The 15,323-nt window shown below is 37.1% G+C and overlaps 3 protein-coding genes across 3 annotated transcripts in view; 2 read left to right on the forward strand and 1 right to left on the reverse strand.

Annotated features, from left to right (window-relative positions):
- The window catches only part of CBG11256, a gene marked incomplete at both ends in the record, with an annotated part of 1,635 nt that extends 1,084 nt beyond the window's left edge, over positions 1-551 (reverse strand). Inside the window, one exon of the mRNA XM_002635008.1 lies at positions 200-551. Coding sequence (XP_002635054.1) covers positions 200-551 — 352 coding nt within the window. The remainder of the gene's footprint in view (positions 1-199) is intronic.
- Positions 552-4,967: 4,416 nt separating this feature from the next.
- Positions 4,968-6,409, forward strand: CBG11254 (the record flags this gene model as incomplete). Its single annotated transcript, XM_002635007.2, has 3 exons — positions 4,968-5,033; positions 5,985-6,090; positions 6,135-6,409. 3 exons carry the CDS (start codon positions 4,968-4,970, stop codon positions 6,407-6,409), a joined length of 447 nt encoding a protein of 148 aa, XP_002635053.2.
- Positions 6,410-7,019: 610 nt separating this feature from the next.
- CBG11253 lies at positions 7,020-14,398 on the forward strand (the record flags this gene model as incomplete). The annotated part of the gene is made up of 4 exons (XM_045236578.1): positions 7,020-7,163; positions 7,218-7,517; positions 13,993-14,251; positions 14,310-14,398. 4 exons carry the CDS (start codon positions 7,020-7,022, stop codon positions 14,396-14,398), a joined length of 792 nt encoding a protein of 263 aa, XP_045094583.1.
- Positions 14,399-15,323: the final 925 nt, after the last annotated feature.

Consider the following 15,323-nt stretch of genomic DNA (forward strand, 5'->3'; position numbering starts at 1 on the left):
TAGCCAGGGAAATGAGCGTCGAGAACAGCTTTCGTGGATTTCGAGCCATGGGACGGGGCCCAATCTTGTTGAAGAATGAAGGGTTGCTGGCCAAAGTGGCTAGTGACCCACGGACGTAAAACATCCATCAACACCAACTTTTGGTACACATCCGAGTTGATTTTCACATTTCTATCAATGAAAACCAATGGGACTTTACCTTCCGACGTCAATCCAGCCCACACCATCACTGACTTTGGAAAAAGTCTCTTGTAGGCCAGACGACGTTTTGGGGACTTTGCTTCGTCCTTTGACAACAATTGCCGAGCATTCTGTCGGTTCGGAAGCGGCTCAACCGTAAAAATTTTCTCATCAGTCCAAATGACTTCAGAGAGGCGGCGCACCTTGAGTGCGTCGAGCAACTTTTTCGCTTTTTCGAGCCGATTCTTCTTGGACTGTTCTGTGAGGTATTGGCCACGAAGGAGCCGATAACTGTTCAGACCCAAGTCCTTTTTCACAATGGATTGAACCGATTGTCTTGAGATTCCGAGCGATGAAGCCATTTGGTTCATGCTGACCGCATCATTTCGTGTGATTCTCTTCTTGATGATGCCACGAGTCCGGCGAGTGTTGACAGTACGAGGTCTTCCGCTTTTCTAAAGCTCCAACACATGTCCTCGATCTTTCAATTGTTGCACAACTCGATAGACAGTTGCTCTCGGAAGAAGAAGTCTTCGAGCGATGTCACCGGTGGAGATGCCGTCGTTGAACAGCTTGGCAATGGTTTGGCGATGAGGAGAAGCTCGCATAACTTCGTGAAGAGATAAAGTGATGGGAAATGGCTCTAATGTCGGCTTATATACGCTCCCTATTTTCGGAATAATACGAAACTTTTTGAAAATACGACTTGGCACGGTGCCAAGAGCCATCATAACAAGTGTCTCAATACTTTTCAGCCACCCTGTAATAGAAAAGCATCATAACTTTTAACTTTGAGTCAATTTATCTCGATTCCTGTAAAACATATCTAAAAGTTGTCAACTGATAAATTGTTCAATATAATATCCTAAACATTTTATCAGTTGACACATTTTTGATATCTCTTATAGAAGCCAAGATAATTGAGCTCAAAATTGACAATAAGGGACCATAGGTTTTACAGTATCCTATTTTGAAAGAATGAAGGAATTTAGAAAATCAAAAAATCAGATTTTGAAAAGAAATTTCTTGAGAAAAAGAACCAAAACAAAATGCATGAGCAATGACTCCTGTAATATCCCGAAAATCCCAGGGACACGTCACACACCACCATGTGTTCTTCTTGTTTTCTGCTGTCCTGTTATCATAAGGTCTTCTGATTTGATTTTAAACAAAAAAAAGTGGAGTCACAAAAAATTGGTGGGAAATCAAAAATGAAAAGTGATATGAAGGAAAAAAATGTCGCGAGATATTTATTAGTATTATAGTAGTAGCATGCTCTGGAAAATTGGATTTGTGTATAATAATCCATATCACTACACACATTCTCACTTATCAATGTGAGTGACAGGTACACAAGAAGTTATTTTTGGATTGGAGAGTAGAATGGAGAAGAAAGAAGACGTTAGTGGACAAGAGGAGGAGAGAATGATAAGCAAATATTGATAATCAATATAATCAGATGCTGCAAAACAGAGTGGAAATTTGGCGCCCCGAATGACCACGAGAGATAGATATGTCGAAAAATGCGAATGACCCAAATAAACATAGAAAACGACAAGTCGGATTTCGGGAGAAAAGAGACGGCTTGGAAGATGAAAAAGAAGGGAGAAAAAGGGAGAAGAAGAATTGTGTGATCAGATAGAGGAGGACAAGTGGATAAAAAGATCATTGGGAGGAGAAGGCACTGAATTACTGTCTGTTCTTCGTTCGCACCTCTTTTTTCTTTTCTGGTGGACGGAGGAAGGAGAAGCTTCGTTGCAAACTGGCTATGTTGTCTTCTTGTCCATTGGAGAGACATCGTTCGGCGAATCGGATGAAGCTGTGACGTTTAGGGGACGACTGTTTTCAGAAAGAAATATAACAGATGGGTTTTTTTACAAACATATAACAGTTATTTGATGAAAGAACTTGAGGGATTGGGATACAAATAGAGCACGTATGATTCGTTGGATCAGAAATTTCGTTCATGGTAGTCCCTCGTGGAGTTGAACACCTGTGGAGAGAGGTCTGTTCGTATGATGTGTCCCCGCAGGAGCTCCGCACCGTCACCGGAGAATCAACCATTTGAATGAGACACTCCATGGTCCATAACGTCACTGTTGTCCACTCTTTTCTTTTTACATACGGCAATTGATTATCTGCCATGGAAACTGTATTTTCTTTTGAATCGTATTACCTGCAGTCTGTTTAGTTTTAATGTTTCCCTTCTTTGTTCCCTATTTTCATACGGGTCGACAGAAGACCCTGCTCCTAAAAATAGATTTGGACCGTTTTGCCAATCTATCCCTCTCTGAAATCGTTGAAAACTTTTATTTTCAGAATGCCCATCAACCTTCTCAAACTTCCTCATTTAGTTGGCGAAATGGTTGTGACTGAATTATCGGAGTACTCGGAAATTTTTATACTCAGTATTTGCTCCCGTCGTACTTATTCTTTAGTGGAAAATGCAAGAATCACGGCTCCTCCAAAGTTAGTATTTTGATTTGGAGAATTTCAAGGACATAAAAAATTTGATATTGATGTTCTTCATGAAATTCGGGGATGGTTTTATGTAACATCATTGATACATGTTCATGAATTGGCTTCAGATGATATATTGGCTGTAAAACTTCTACATGATTACAAAGCAGATACAAAGTGAGTTTCGACTACAATTTTTCAAGTATACTGCCAACTTTCAGCTCAATTAAATCGATTCTTGTGAAAGATGTTTTAGAAGCTACATTGGTTTATTGAACGATATAGAATGATACAATAGAGGGGCTTTTATGCTGGTTACATGATAAAGAATTTAATAAAAGAAAGTGATTGCGGGGGATGCAATGCACATTCCCGGTGAATCACCATCAGAAGAGTGCGATTTAGCACACTCCCGGCTTTAGAGAAAAAAAGATACAACAAAATTTAAAATTAGTTGTCCATTGGTCCAATTGACGCTGAAGAACTGAGTGACTACATCTTCGGCGTCCACTCGCCTCTTGTAGTTCTGTTCTGCGTCACGTCGTTAGTGTCTTTTCTCGTATCGTCTTGGCGAGCGTTCGAAGGTGTGACATCTACGGGGTCCATGATTTTGCTGAATACGTCTCGTAATGTCGTTAACGTCGCGTCTTTGTGATCTAACACCTCGGTGGTCTAGCATGAAAGATCAAAATCTCTCTTTGGAGAGAGGCTCCGGGCGGGAAAAGCGTCCTCGTTGGTCCACTTTTAATTGGAGCAAGAAGTTAAGTTCTTCTTCGTTGTTGCTTATCATAAAAATAAGACTTACGGTTTGAACAATCCAAATTGTTCGGAGGTGAGCTGCAAGCTCGGGTGCAACTGATATCTGACGTGCTACGACCGCTGTCTTATAGCTTTCTTGTCCTCGTTCAGATGCGTCAAATGTGATCGTCCTCAGCAAGTCCCGACCACTTTGTTCGAATGACTTAGACCTGCTAATCCTGTGTCGACCAGCTCCCCAAGTCTCAAGTATGCCAATGACTTTGTTGACTATATCAGGAGCTGCCAATCATCTGGTACTGCATGCCGCTTGCGATACAGAAGTGAATATTCCAACAGCGAATAATAGGAGAATAGAGGTACCAATGTAGAATCCTGCCACGCGGGACTTTGAGCGACCGGTGGTTTCAACCCACGATGCACCATGTTTTAAAACTACATTGGTTTATCGAACGATATAGAATGATACAATAGAGGGGCTTTTATACTGGTTACATGATAAAGAATTTAATAAAAGAAAGTGATTGCGGGGGATGCAATGCACATTCCCGGTGAATCACCATCAGAAGAGTGCGATTTAGCACAAAGGATATATAAATTTTGTTTACATTAAAAATATTGGTTATGTTATGATAAATAATTTATCAGTTGACAAATTTTCGATATCTTACACAGGAATCGAAATAATTGAGCTCAAAGTCGATGGTTTGGGTGGGCTGCAATGAGAGGAAATACGGTAATGTATTTTTGTTGCTTTTTGTTTTTTCTTGATCAAGTTGCCCTGAAATTTTTTGCATGTTTTAAAAGCTTTTTAATTAATAAAAAATTCCTGTAAATATTTTAGCTGGAAACTTAAGATACACATTATGACTCAAATGTTCGTTACCTGCAATTGAGAAAAGTGAAGAATTTTATGGACCGTAGCTTATTGCAAACTCGTTATTCTTCGTGGGGAATGGAAATATTAGGTTGTTTGGAAAGCTAGAGTCATTTCAGTGCGTGAAAAATGTGTTTGAAAAAGAGTTTGAACAATGTCAGATACATATATTGAAGGTAAGGACTGTTGTTATCAATGATATGCTGCCAACACTCCACCAGTTTGTGGATGTCTTTCTTTTGTTATCTAATCGTTTAAAATTTTTTTCTCGACACATCCAACATTCAGTAAAATCGATTGTAACAGTTCAGTCTTTCGGATTAGTAGGGATTACCGCAGTTGCTGCGTGAGACCGGAAGACCAGCATTAAAAAAAGGGTTTCACAGTCTTCAGTTCAACCATCAGAAATGAAATTTATACTTCTCCCACTTTGCTTTGTTATTTTTCAAAATGTGAATTCTTTGAATTTGAATGAGATCAGTAAGTTTTTCAAAATGTCATTCTGATGTTTGCTGAAGAGGTGAGGAAATTCAGAAAGAGGGTTTCAGAGAAAATGAGAACTGAAACTACGAAACCAACAACGACAACGACCCCAACCACTACGAAAACTACAACTACGCCTACTACTACAACAACTACAGTATCCACCACAACTACTCTACTTGTTGATTTCTCTGTTGTGGATCCAGGACCAATGATGGTTGACTGCCCGAGTGAATGTGCATCAGGATGGTTGTATTACGATTCTCATTGCTACAAAGTACGGCATTGATTAAAATTTTATAAATTTTTTACGGTAAACACTCTATTACAAGGCCACCCCTATGCTTGAACTCTGAGCTAATTTATCTAGGCCCCCCAGATTTTCAAGTTTGAGGTAATTAATCTCGGTTACTGTGAAAGATATCAAAAAGTGGTTAACTGACAAAACACTTCTGATGGATAAATGAGGTCAAACAAAATATCTTTTTAAGAAGTTGAATAGATTTCAAAATTTAAAAATTCAAGGGTTATTTAAACGTGTTAAAAAACAAAAAATTTTTGGAGAAAATATTAAATTTTAGACCAAAAAAGCTACGTAGAAGCACACGACCCTTGGCCTATTGACCTCGGCGAGAGTACTATAATGGAAAAGGAATCAGAGGAAATAATCAGTTCTCCTCTTCTCTGGGGGTCCTGAAAAGGAGGAGAAGGAGCCAGGTGCTCCAGCTGGGAGCCAGCCTGGCTCCTGGGTCCTGGGTCCTGGGTCTTTTTTAGATCATGACCTAGATTTCAACTTTAAGGCCATGACCTAGCTTTCAATTTTTAAGTCATGACCTAGATTCCACTTTTTAGGTCATGACCCAGATTTCGAATTTTGGGTCATGACCTAGATTCCATATTTTAGGCCACGACCTAGATTTTCTTGAACCGTGGACACTCTAATAGGATTACCCCTCTAACTTTGAGCCTATTTATCTCGGTTTCTGTGAAAGATATGAAAAAGTGGTCAAATAACAAAATTTTTATCATACTAAAACCGAGATTTTATCAGTTGACAACTTTTTGATATATTTAATAGGAAATGGAATATATTGGCTCAAAGTTATGAAGGCATTCTATTAGAGTGCTTACGGTAGTTTCGAGCGTTGTATCCTATTTGCGTCCATTTGTACAAAAGAAACTGAACAATTTTTAAGACCTGAATTTCACATTAGAGCTAATTTTCTAGAAATACAACACTCCTTCAACGTATACACAAGCGGTCAGCGCTTGTCAAAGCCTTGGAGCCGAATTGGTGAGCATTGACAGTTTCGCAGAGAATGAAGCGTTGAGAAGTGAGTCATCGAACTTGAAAGCGCTTATTTTCCCAATTTTCCAGAAGCCTATGACACAAACACCTTGGTCAATGAAGCAGATGAAACATGGATTGGGTTGAAGTACATGAGTGGATCCTGGATGTGGTCCGGTGGATCATCGGCAAGTTACTTGAATTGGGCTCCTAGCCAGCCAGCGTCCAATCAATGTGCTCAAATGATAACTGATCCTTTGAACAATGCCACGTATCAATACCTTCGTGGCGGATGGAAGACGTACGATTGTTCCAAGACATCAGCCAGTTATATTTGTGAACAACCTGTTATAGATTGGGATTAAGATATGTATTTTATGTGGAAGGTCAAACATGAACTACTGATTCGTAATCTTGTTATTTGAATAAATGATATGGGCATAAGAGTGATGAATTAAAGAAAAATATCAATGTTTTAGTTGCAGGTTACAAATGTTTCCATGATCTATAAATCCAACGAATTCACAGACAGATTGGGTTTAGATGACAATGTTTTTGAAACAGATCTATACTGTCCAATAACCTATTTTTATTTCTGTTAGTTGTATTCAAAGAATGCACTACTCTATTTTACTTTTCTGTGTCTTTTACCATGTCAACTCCTTGGATTTGAGTGATATCAGTTAGTTTCTAAAACAACACAAACTTTGAGCCCATATATCTCACTTCCTGTGAAAGATATCAAAATTTTGTCAACTGATAAAATGTTAACGATATTATGATCTATATTTCATCAGTTGACTACTTTTTGATATATTTTTCAAGAACCGAGATATATGAACTCAAAGTTGATCGGAACGTTCCAAACATTTTGGGGCATGCGAGATAAATTGACTCGACGTTAGGAGTTAAGGGTGCAGTTCTATTAGAGTGTTTACGGTATTTTTCTCCTTTAGGTGCCATATTTCAGAAAAAATGAGAACGGATCCCACCACCACTACAGTATCCACTACCACACAGCCTGTAACTTTTACACTTGTAAATCCTGGACCCCTTATGACTAGCTGTCCAGCTGCATGTCCAACAGGATGGCAGTATTATAGCTCCAGTTGTTATCAAGTGAGCGTAAAATGGCACAAATGTATTTTTCTTCAAACATCTCATTTTTCTTAGAAGTTCACAACTACTGCAACATTTGCTGAAGCTGTGACAGCCTGCGCATCTCAAGGAGCACAACTGGTCGAGATTGATAGTTTTGATGAGAACGACGCGTTGCGCAGTGAGTTTAGAATCGTAGAAAAAATACTTGTTCAGTTTTCAGAAGCTTTTGACACCAACGCGTTGGTCACTGAAGCTCAGGAAAGCTGGATTGGTTTGTCACTGACCAGTGGATCTTGGAAATGGGTAGATGGGTCCACAGCCGGTTATACTAACTGGGCACCTACTCAACCTTATAGTGATCAGTGTGTTCAGGTAATCCCTCTAATAAAAGGGCTCTCCTTTTATCTCACTTCTAGATATAAAAAAGTTGTCTACTGATCCTACTTGTTCGGGAAAAATTCCCGGAAAAAAAATTTCGAGAAAATTCCCGTCGGGAAAAATTCCCGGAAAAAAAATTCGGGGAAATTCCCGTCGGGAAAAATTCCCGAAAATTTTCGGGAAAACAGGGCCCTTCTATAACAGGTTTTCTTGGAATTCCCAAAATATGGATTCAGATGATAACCGATGCTCTGAACAATGCCACGTATCAATATCAGCGGGGAGGATGGAAAACGTACGATTGTACAAAGACATCAGCAAGTTACATTTGTGAAAAATCAGCGTCATAATTTGGAAGTTTAAGTTGTTGTTTTTGATTCAATGAAGTTTTTGTACGTCTTATTGACTGGTACTGTATATGTGTTTAGCACTTTTTGAACATTCCGTTATAACAAGAAAGTTGAAATTTACATTCAATTTTTGAGAATTTTGAGGATTTCAAGAAGAATGAAAGTGTTCTAAAACAAGAGACACTATAAAAACAAACCAATATTTATCCAGAGGGGAAACTGGAGAAAAAAAAAACAATCTGTGAAGTGTCTATGAACACAAAGTCTAGAACACAAAAGTCTTGTTTTGTTGGGTGTTCTCAGAAGATCCAGCAGAGTTTACAGTTTCGATCATTCGACTTTATATGACACTGGTCATCTGAACAAGATCTTAACCCAAACCATCCTCGCGAGAAAAAACTATCGTTTTATAAGCCATGAAAAAAGAGTCAGACATAAAAAGTGCACGACCCGACAACCTCGCCATGTCTTCTCTTCCCCGTATCACCGATTCTTGTTCTATCTCCGTCCATTTTGTGAATATGATGCGACGTTTCGTCGTGTCTATTCACCTCCGTCTCATTCACATTCTCGCATCATTTGTCAATACAGTTGGGGGCAACCGATTCGTCTTCCTGTCTGCGTCTCTTCCGATCTCCATGATCTATAGGGTTCTCATCATTTCTGCACTTGTTAAACAGTCCAACTACGCTTTCTTTTACCTAAATTTACCGCCATTTTTTTTGTCTGTTTCGTTGTGTTCTCTGTAGATTTCAGACTATTGGTGGGGGTTTAGATCAGACTTGTTTAAATCGGAAAATCGGGATTCCCTTTTTCCCGAAAATTTTCGGGAATTTTTCCCGACAAGAATTTTCCCGAATTTTCTTCCGGGAAGTTTCCCGATGTGAATTTTTTCGAAATTTTTTTTCACGAAATTCCGGGAAAACTGGAAATTTTCGAATTATTGTTTTTGTAGACTTCTCAAATTTTCAACTATTTTTTGCTTTTTGAATAGTTTTCTGAGCCAATTCATTGACCACTTTTGAGAAACGTAAAGAAATCGACAAATCTCAACATAAATTGAGAAAAATAGGCAAAAATTCATTGAAAAACCAACTTCCCGATTTTTCCCGATTTTCCAGAAAATTCCCGAATAATAATTTCGGGAACACAAGTTCCCGAAAATATTTTTTTCGGTAAAATTTTTCGGGAACCCGATTTCCCGGAAAAAAAAATTTTCGGGAACAGGAAATCCCTTAAAAATTTTCCCGAACAAGTATGGTTTAGATTTTCGTGGTTTAGAGTTTTCGGGTATAAGGAGAAGCTCAATGTAGCCTACAAAATACGAATGAGTCGAATTTTGAAGTTTGCACACTTTTGAATGAGTCCTAATTTTTTTTGAAAAAGGTCGTGTTTCACAAACTTCCCCAAAAATTTGGCATCAAAATGTTTATGAAAGTAATACATGTTTATATTAAAGTGGTTCAGAAATGCTTTTGAAAAATGACGAATTCTTTTTTCTCAGGGATCTGAAGTTGTCTCTGAAAATCGTTTTATTCTATTCCAGGTTCTTCTCAAAATGTGGAGATCACGAACAGCTCAACGAGGTCGAGCGGTGAGTCTTTTTTAAATCCCTAATCCCTAAAAAGCGATATTTTTATCTTTCATTTCCCCCAAAAAAAGATTATGAATTGACGCAGTTTGAATAGAAGACCCTTGGCCTTGGGTTTTGGCTCAAAGATAGGAAAATTATGAATATAAATATGAGTCGCCAATTTTTTTTTGGGAGACTCGTGGGAAACACACACACATCTTGTCATGTGCACTCATGAAGTCTTTTTGCATTTTATGTTAAGATTCTTCTAGAAGAAAAAAGAGCAAGAGAAGGAGACTTTGCACAAATTATATACCCCTTCCTGATACACCGCCCCCAACCACTTTTTCATTTTTTTGAGTTGAAAAAATTTTTTTTAAAGATTTTCTAAGAAAACATTTTTCTGAAATTGAATTAGAAGAATTTCAAACTCTAGTTAATTTAAATGTTTGTTTTTTAAAAATCTAAAAAAGTAGCTTTGTCGAGAAATTTCAAAAATCGTCAGATATTTTCTGTTTACATTTTGAAATTGGTGTTAATTTTGACTTTTGTTAATTTTGTAACTATTTTTTCAAATCAGAGAACAGTTTCAAAAGTTCAGTTTCTAAAAATTCAAATATGCACAGGGTCCCAAAACCCATTGTCTGAAAGCGCGCGCAGATAATTTTTAGGAGGATTCCCTAACTACCTTAGCTTTGCAATAAGAGCATTATGCTCACTTGATAACAACTGGAGCTATAATATTGCCATCCTGTCGGATAGGCTTCTGGAGAGCTAATCAAAAGGCGTCCAGGATTTACTAGTGAAAAAGTTACTGGTTGTGTGATATTGGATACTGTAGTGGTTGTTGGATCCGTTCTCATCTTTTCTGGAGTAAAAAGTTAGAAATCTAAAATAGAACGCCGCCCCTGACTTTTAACTTTGAACTAATTTATCTCAGTTCCCGTCAAAGATCTAGAAAAGTTATCAACTCATAAATTATTAATAATAATATCACAAACATTTCATTAGTTGACCCATTTTTGCTACCTTTCACATGAGCCGAGATAATAGAGCTCTAAGTGAACGTATGGGATGAGCTTCTATTAGACCAAATACGCTTTTGCTACTCTCACTTTTCCCTTTTACCATTTTCCAACTTTTTAGATTTTCTGTAACTTGTGAAACTTTGAAAACCTCACGCAGCACTTTCAATGTGAGCACTCAACTATTCCAATTCATCTGTTTCCATCAAAAACACCTGGATTCTTTGAATTCTCAGACTTCCTGACTATTTCTTTTCAGTCAGTGTGACGGACCTGGATTAACTAAAAAGCTGAAATTTCTTAGAAACACAATACACACACTTTCAAAAACACATTTTTCTGAAATGTTCTGTTGTTTTCTATTTTTAAGCTCTTTTCTCATTTTTGTCGACTCCAACAAAATGAGTTCTGTTTTTATTTTCTCCACTTCCAGACTACAAAAAACAAAAGTGGCTGAAAAAGAAATAATATAGGTGTCATTGACTTCTCCCAACACGTGTCTAATCGGCGAGTCGTCGTCTAAGGATCAGGTTTAATGTAGGCGATGAGGTGCTACGGAAAATTAGCATAGTTGTGAGAATTAGAAGATGTACTCGGTACGAGAAGGATGAGTCTGAAAATAGATGTAACGATTTTTAATACATGGCATTTTTTGAGCTTTTTTGAGATTTGTTCATATCAGAAATCACTTTTTCCACTTTTCTTGACTCTCAAAACTTTTTCGTTATTCATGTTTTCTTTTTTTTACCAAACATCCCTATCATAAAATATTTTCGTGTCAAACACGATCGAACACTTTTCCATCACTCCCCCGTCATCAAATGTTTCGTTTTTCTGAGAAATCTAGACACGCGAATGAATTTGAAAGAGAATGATTTAGAAGAGACTTCCTGGTGTCTTTTTAGAAATTCGAAAGACCAGTTTTTCGAAATAAAATTCCGAATGAAAGATCACTTTGTTGGAAACACCGTAAAACCTGTAATAGAAGGACCCCCACATTTTTCAGTTTGAGCTAAATTATCTCGGCTCTTATAAGAGATATCAGAAATTAGTCAACTGATAAAATGTTTGCAATATTATGATAAACAATTTATCAGTTGACGAATTTTTCATAACTTCAACAGGAATCAAAATAATTGAGCTCAAAAAAGGCGGTATATTTTCGCAAAAGTTCAAAAATTTCTGATTTTTTAAAATTTTGCGCCAGAAAGTAATTGGAACACAGTTTTACGAAGAAAATGTTCCCATGATGAAAAAACACAAGTTTTCCAGGTTAACCAAGGAATTCTAATGTAAAATCAATTCATCTAATTCGAAAATACCGTAAAACCTGTAATAGAAGGACCTAGCTCCCATTGCTCAGTTTGAGCTAATTTATCTTGGCTCTTCCATGATATATCAAAAATCTGTCAACTGATAAAATGTTTTTGATATTATGATAAACAATTCATTAGTTGACAAATTTGTCATATCTTTAACAGGAACCGAGATGAATTAGATCAAAGCTGAAAGTTAGGGAGCCCTACTATTAGAGGTTTTACGGTATATGGGATGTATGATCCATAGTACCCCAGAATCTTTGAAATTAATGAAGTTCAGATTTTTCGAATTTGGAAATCATGACAATCTGGACATATGCTAAATCAAAGTCGATAAGTTGTGGAATTAGAAATTTCGAATTTTAGATTCTAAAAATTCAAGAGCCTCCGAACTTTGGAGTTCGGAATCTTGAAAGCCTCAGAATCTCAAAAATTTTTTCAAATCTGAAATCTGCATTCCAAGTTGCATTCTGACAATGAGGCTCCAAGAGAACCAAAATATAACAAATCGTCTAAAAAACTAGGAATGCTTATCTCTCCTTTTTCTAATTCCAACGATTTCCTGGTGTCTCCTACTACTGATGACTTCTCCTTCTTCGAAATTTTTTCTTTTTTTAAATCGAACCGGAAAGACCAAAGGTCTGGATGAAAAGAGTCGTCGTCGTCTTTTTCTCGAATAATCGGTGGTCGATTTCTAATCTGATATCTTCTCCTCTTTCCTTCTTTTTCTTCTTCTTTTTCTTATATTTTTTTTTCGTCCAGCCATTCAGACCTTTCAATTATTCATGCCACTAAAAGACACCATTTTTTCTATTCCCTTCGTTTTTTTTGCTTTTGATGTTTTGACACTGTGAGGCTTACTACCCGGTGTGTATGTGTATCGGTCCCGATTAGTGTTTAGTTTGGTTCCTGGAAGACAACAAATACGTTTTTTTCTCGCTTTTTTTCCTTCTGACTCAACGTCTTCTGAAGCAGAATGTATTCTTCTATCGTTTTGACTCTTTCCTTTAGTGAAAGAATTCTTTGTTCACCTCATTAGGAGAAGATCTCGTGAATATGTTTGGAGATGTTGTTGTTGCCCTCACACATATACACCAATGACGTAAATGGGGAGAAAAAAAACGCCGAGAAGCTTATCTTTTATTCATAACAATAGAGGATTTAAGAATTAATCATAGAGGAAGTTCTGGACGAAAAAATGAAGCATATTTGTGCAGAATAACAAGTTTTTGGGTTTTCAGACAAATTTTTTGAATTGAATGATTTCAGATCTTGTATTGTTTCAGCTGGAGATTAGGATTAAAGAAGATTCTAGACTTTTATTATTTCATCGAAAAGAAGGATTTAGGAATTTCTTGCATTCTGAAATGCAGAGATTCTAAGATTATGAGATTCTGAGATTCTGAGATTCTGAGATTCTAAGATTCTGCGATTTTCTACGATTCTGGGATTCTAAGATTCTGAACATCCGACGTTCTGAGATTCAGAAAATTTCTTAAAATCAATTTCTCGGAAGTTATGCTACCGTATCCCCAATAATCTGAGATTTCGATGTCCTACGATTCTGAAGTTTTGAGATTCTGAGATTTCGAGTTTCAGAGATTCAGCGTTTTAGAGATTCTGGTATTCTGATATTCTGAGATACAGAGATTCTGAGATCTTGAGATTTTGAGATTCTGAGATTCTGAGATTCTGAGATTCTGAGATTCTGAGATTCTGAGATTCTGAGATTCTGAGATTCTGAGATTCTGAGATTCTGAGATTCTGAAATTCAGAAATTCAGAAATTCTGAGATTCTGAATTTCTGGAATTCTGAGATTCTGAGATTTTGAGATTTTGAGATTCTGAAATTCTCAAAATCTAAGAGAATCTCAGTATCTCTCAACAAATAGAAGATCTTGAAAGTCTCAGAAACCTTAAGAATCTCACTTATTATTGTTCAGAAGTGAGAATAATTATTCATTATAAATCTCAAATCTTTCAGAATCTCAAAACTCTATGTAGTCTGAACCACCGTAACCCGTCCAAAAAGCCACCTACAAAATCTTCTCAAAACCTTCATTAAAAAGTGACATCAAAGCAGCAGAAAGCCTCAAAAAAATTGATTCTTAATTTAAAGCCTTGTGTGAATTCTTCACAAATTTCTACGAATTTCCTTTAAAAGAAAAGCATTTTGAAAATCTCCTCCGTCCATGTTTTTAGGTGTCACCACCGTTCCCATTTCCATTCTCCGACACTAATCTCATCTCCGCCTCCCTAAAAAGCTTCTCTCCTAACGAAGTTTCGACCCCACTGAAAAAAGCGGATAACGCAGTTAGTGCCGTTGGGGTTCCCGATTCCTTTTTTCGGTGCTCTGCTATAATTTTCGTTGTTAGCTGCTTTTTCTTCGACTTCGTCACGTCTTCAGACTTGAAAAACGTTGTCGTCGTCAAAACTCGAAACTCGGTCATGCATATTGTCAGTTTTAGCAAACGTCTTCTTCTTCTTCTCCTTCATCTTCTGCTTTCTGACTTTTTCAGAAGACGTGAGAGAGTTCCCATATACCTATTCTAACGGAGCAATGCTCAAACAATGGCAACTCGATATGGAAGAGGATTGGGAGGTCTAACGGTGAAACTTGAGAAGGGCAAGAAGACTCCACTTCTTCTTCTTTTTTCCACATCGTTTTCCGAAACTAACTGAATCTTCCTTTGTGTGTTCTTTTGCCAAAAAAAGTGCTCCTCACTCTAGATAACCAACTTCACCGATGTATTTTATTTTATACACCAATCGTTGGACTCTATTCCTTGCACACACAAAGAGAATGGACTGCAAATTTTTTCTCGCTCTGCAGTCCGATGAACGATTAATCCTCTCTCTATCTCTCTTTTTTACGCACATGTGTGTGTAGAAAATCCGTTTTGGATCACGCGATGAGTTGATTTCCGGTGGAGCGGAAATTTGGAGTGGAGTTTTGATTTTCTAGCAGCAAATTGAAATTTAAACCGGGTGGTCAGAGTCTCGGACCTAAAATTTTGATTTTGGAAAACAATCTACTTTAAGCTCAATTATCTCAATTCCTATACAAGATTTGAAAAAATATGTCAACTGATAAAACACTTCTGTTATTATGATAAACAGTTTATCAGTTGACAACTTTTCTATATATAAGAGAGACACCGAGATAAATTGACACAAAGTTAGAAGCTAGGGGCCCTTCTATTACAGGTTTTACGGTGGATTTAAAAAACTGATTTTTGATAGTCTAGTCTAGTTGACTCGATTTTTGTACATTTCCAGACAAGATTTTCGGATACAATTTGGAAAAAGATTAGAAAATACAAATTTTGAGACTTTATATAGATGTCTAGATTGGAGATACGGTAGCATAACTTCTAAGAAATTAATATTTTCAGACATTTTCTGAATCTCAGAACGTCGGATGTTCATAATCTTAGAATCCCAGAATCGTAGAGAATCCCAGAATCGTAGAGAATCTCAGAATCTCAGAATCTCAGAATCTCAGAATCTCAGAATCTCAGAATCTCAGAATC

Source organism: Caenorhabditis briggsae (genome assembly GCF_000004555.2).
Source record: "Caenorhabditis briggsae complete genome, chrV, whole genome shotgun sequence".
NCBI classification, from domain to species: domain Eukaryota; kingdom Metazoa; phylum Nematoda; class Chromadorea; order Rhabditida; family Rhabditidae; genus Caenorhabditis; species Caenorhabditis briggsae.